We start from the raw sequence: 1,760 nt of genomic DNA on the forward strand, positions 1-1,760 counted from the left end.
GGCAGAGGCAAGTATATCTCTATGAGTTCGAGGCCAGCCTGGTCTACAAGAGCTAGTTCCAGGCCAGGCACTAAAACTACAGTGAAACCCTGTCGAAGAAGAAGAAGGAGGAGGAGGAGAAGGAGGAGGAGGAGGAGGAGGGGGGGGGAGAAGGAGGAGGAGGAGGAGGAGGAGGAGGAAGGAGGAGGAGGAGGAGGAGGAGGAGGAAGAAGAAGAAGAAGAAGAAGAAGAAGAAGAAGAAGAAGAAGAAGAAGAAGAAGAAGAAGAAGAAGAAGAAGAAGAAGCCCTCTGTAGTTCAGTTCAGGCTCAGGCACTGGGCACTGTGAGGTACCCATGAACATCATCACCTGTCATCTTCCATGGCCCTCCACGGATCTGACTGTCTCCCTTACTCACTCATTCAATGAACATCTGTAGAATTTTTACATGATCTGAGCTTTGGTCTGGGAGTAGGGGTGATTTCTACGCCGGACTGAGATTCACATTTCTGTTTTTGTTGTGTTCTTCCCCGATGGGCGCCATGCTCTGACCTCTCACTGACACAGTAACACCTGCTATGGAAAATGAAGTTGCCTTCGTCAGTGTTGTGTTGTTATAATGTAATATTGGAGGCTGGGAACATTATAAAGAAATGAGATTATTGAGCTAACCATTATGGAGATTCAAGAGTCTAATCCAACATCCACTTGTCTGTAGTAAGGGCTCATGGTGAGCGAAACCATAATGGTGAGAGCGCTGTTCAGAGGAGGGAGGTAGTTGTTGCAGCAGAGGATTCAGGGGACAGGCCTAGCTGGCTTACCACAACCCATTCTTTTTTTTTTTTTTTTTTTTTTAACTCAAGCAGTCTTTAATGAAAACTGTATGAGACGCCCCTACTCCTGCATCTTCTCAATCGTTTCTTCCTTGTATTTGCCCTTCTCCTTTCCTACTTGCCGAGACTTGGCTTTCCTTTCCAGGATCTTCTTTCGGTCTTTGTCCAGCTTTAGCCGGGTGATCACCACCTTGTTGGGGTGGATGCCTACGTGGACAGTTGTGCCATTAGCCTTTTCTCGCTGCACCCGTTCAATGTAGATGACGTATTTCTTCCTGTACACTTGGACCACTTTGCCAATCTGCTGGCCTTTGTAGTGTCCCCGGACAACCTGAACCTCGTCATCCTTTCGAATGGGCATCGAGCGAACATTGTACTTCTGTCTCAGCTCTTTGGAAAGGGGGGAAGACATGATCTTCCTCCAAATGTGAGAAGGTGCATTGAAATGCCGTTTGCGGTTCTTGCTCCGGTCAGAAGTCACAAAGAGATTGAACTTCATTTTGGCGGCTGCGATCCACCACAACCCATTCTTATCTTTGTTAAATGATCCTACATGTCCCTTACTCGGACTCTGGGAACTTAGCCCAACCATCTCTCTGAACTCGAGACCTTATGGTGCAACTCATAAGTGGAATCTACAGTGTGGGTCTTTGGTGACTGGCTTGTTTCATCCTGTAGAATATCTTCTGGGCCATCCCTATGAATGTGTGAGTTCCCTCCATTTCTGAGAGAACAGCCCTCTCCTCCCTGGGCAGCCCTCCTTTCTCCTCCATCTGTCAATGGCCACTGGGTTTCTTGTACTCTGGGCTGTGGTGAACCACGCTGCTACACAGACATCTGCTCACTCCATGTTTCCAGTTCTCTGGGAAATATATCCAGAACTGGAATTGCTAGATCCCCATGATGACTCTGGTTTTGCTTTGAGATACAATATTGTTCTAGCAACTAC

General features: G+C 47.4%; 1 protein-coding gene across 1 annotated transcript; it reads right to left on the reverse strand.

Moving 5' to 3' along the window:
* Window positions 1-841: 841 nt before the first annotated feature.
* On the reverse strand, window positions 842-1,321 carry Rpl26l1 (ribosomal protein L26 like 1). Its single transcript, XM_057775899.1, has one exon. The coding sequence runs from the start codon at window positions 1,308-1,310 to the stop codon at window positions 873-875; it is 438 nt and encodes a 145-aa protein (XP_057631882.1). The 5' UTR covers window positions 1,311-1,321; the 3' UTR covers window positions 842-872.
* Window positions 1,322-1,760: the final 439 nt, after the last annotated feature.

Source organism: Chionomys nivalis, chromosome 7 (assembly GCF_950005125.1).
Source record: "Chionomys nivalis chromosome 7, mChiNiv1.1, whole genome shotgun sequence".
NCBI classification, from domain to species: domain Eukaryota; kingdom Metazoa; phylum Chordata; class Mammalia; order Rodentia; family Cricetidae; genus Chionomys; species Chionomys nivalis.

What these genes read in the sequence shown, in the direction of transcription:
- Rpl26l1 (XM_057775899.1), bottom strand. Translation starts at nt 1,310, where the DNA reads ATGAAGTTCAATCTCTTTGTGACTTCTGACCGGAGCAAGAACCGCAAA.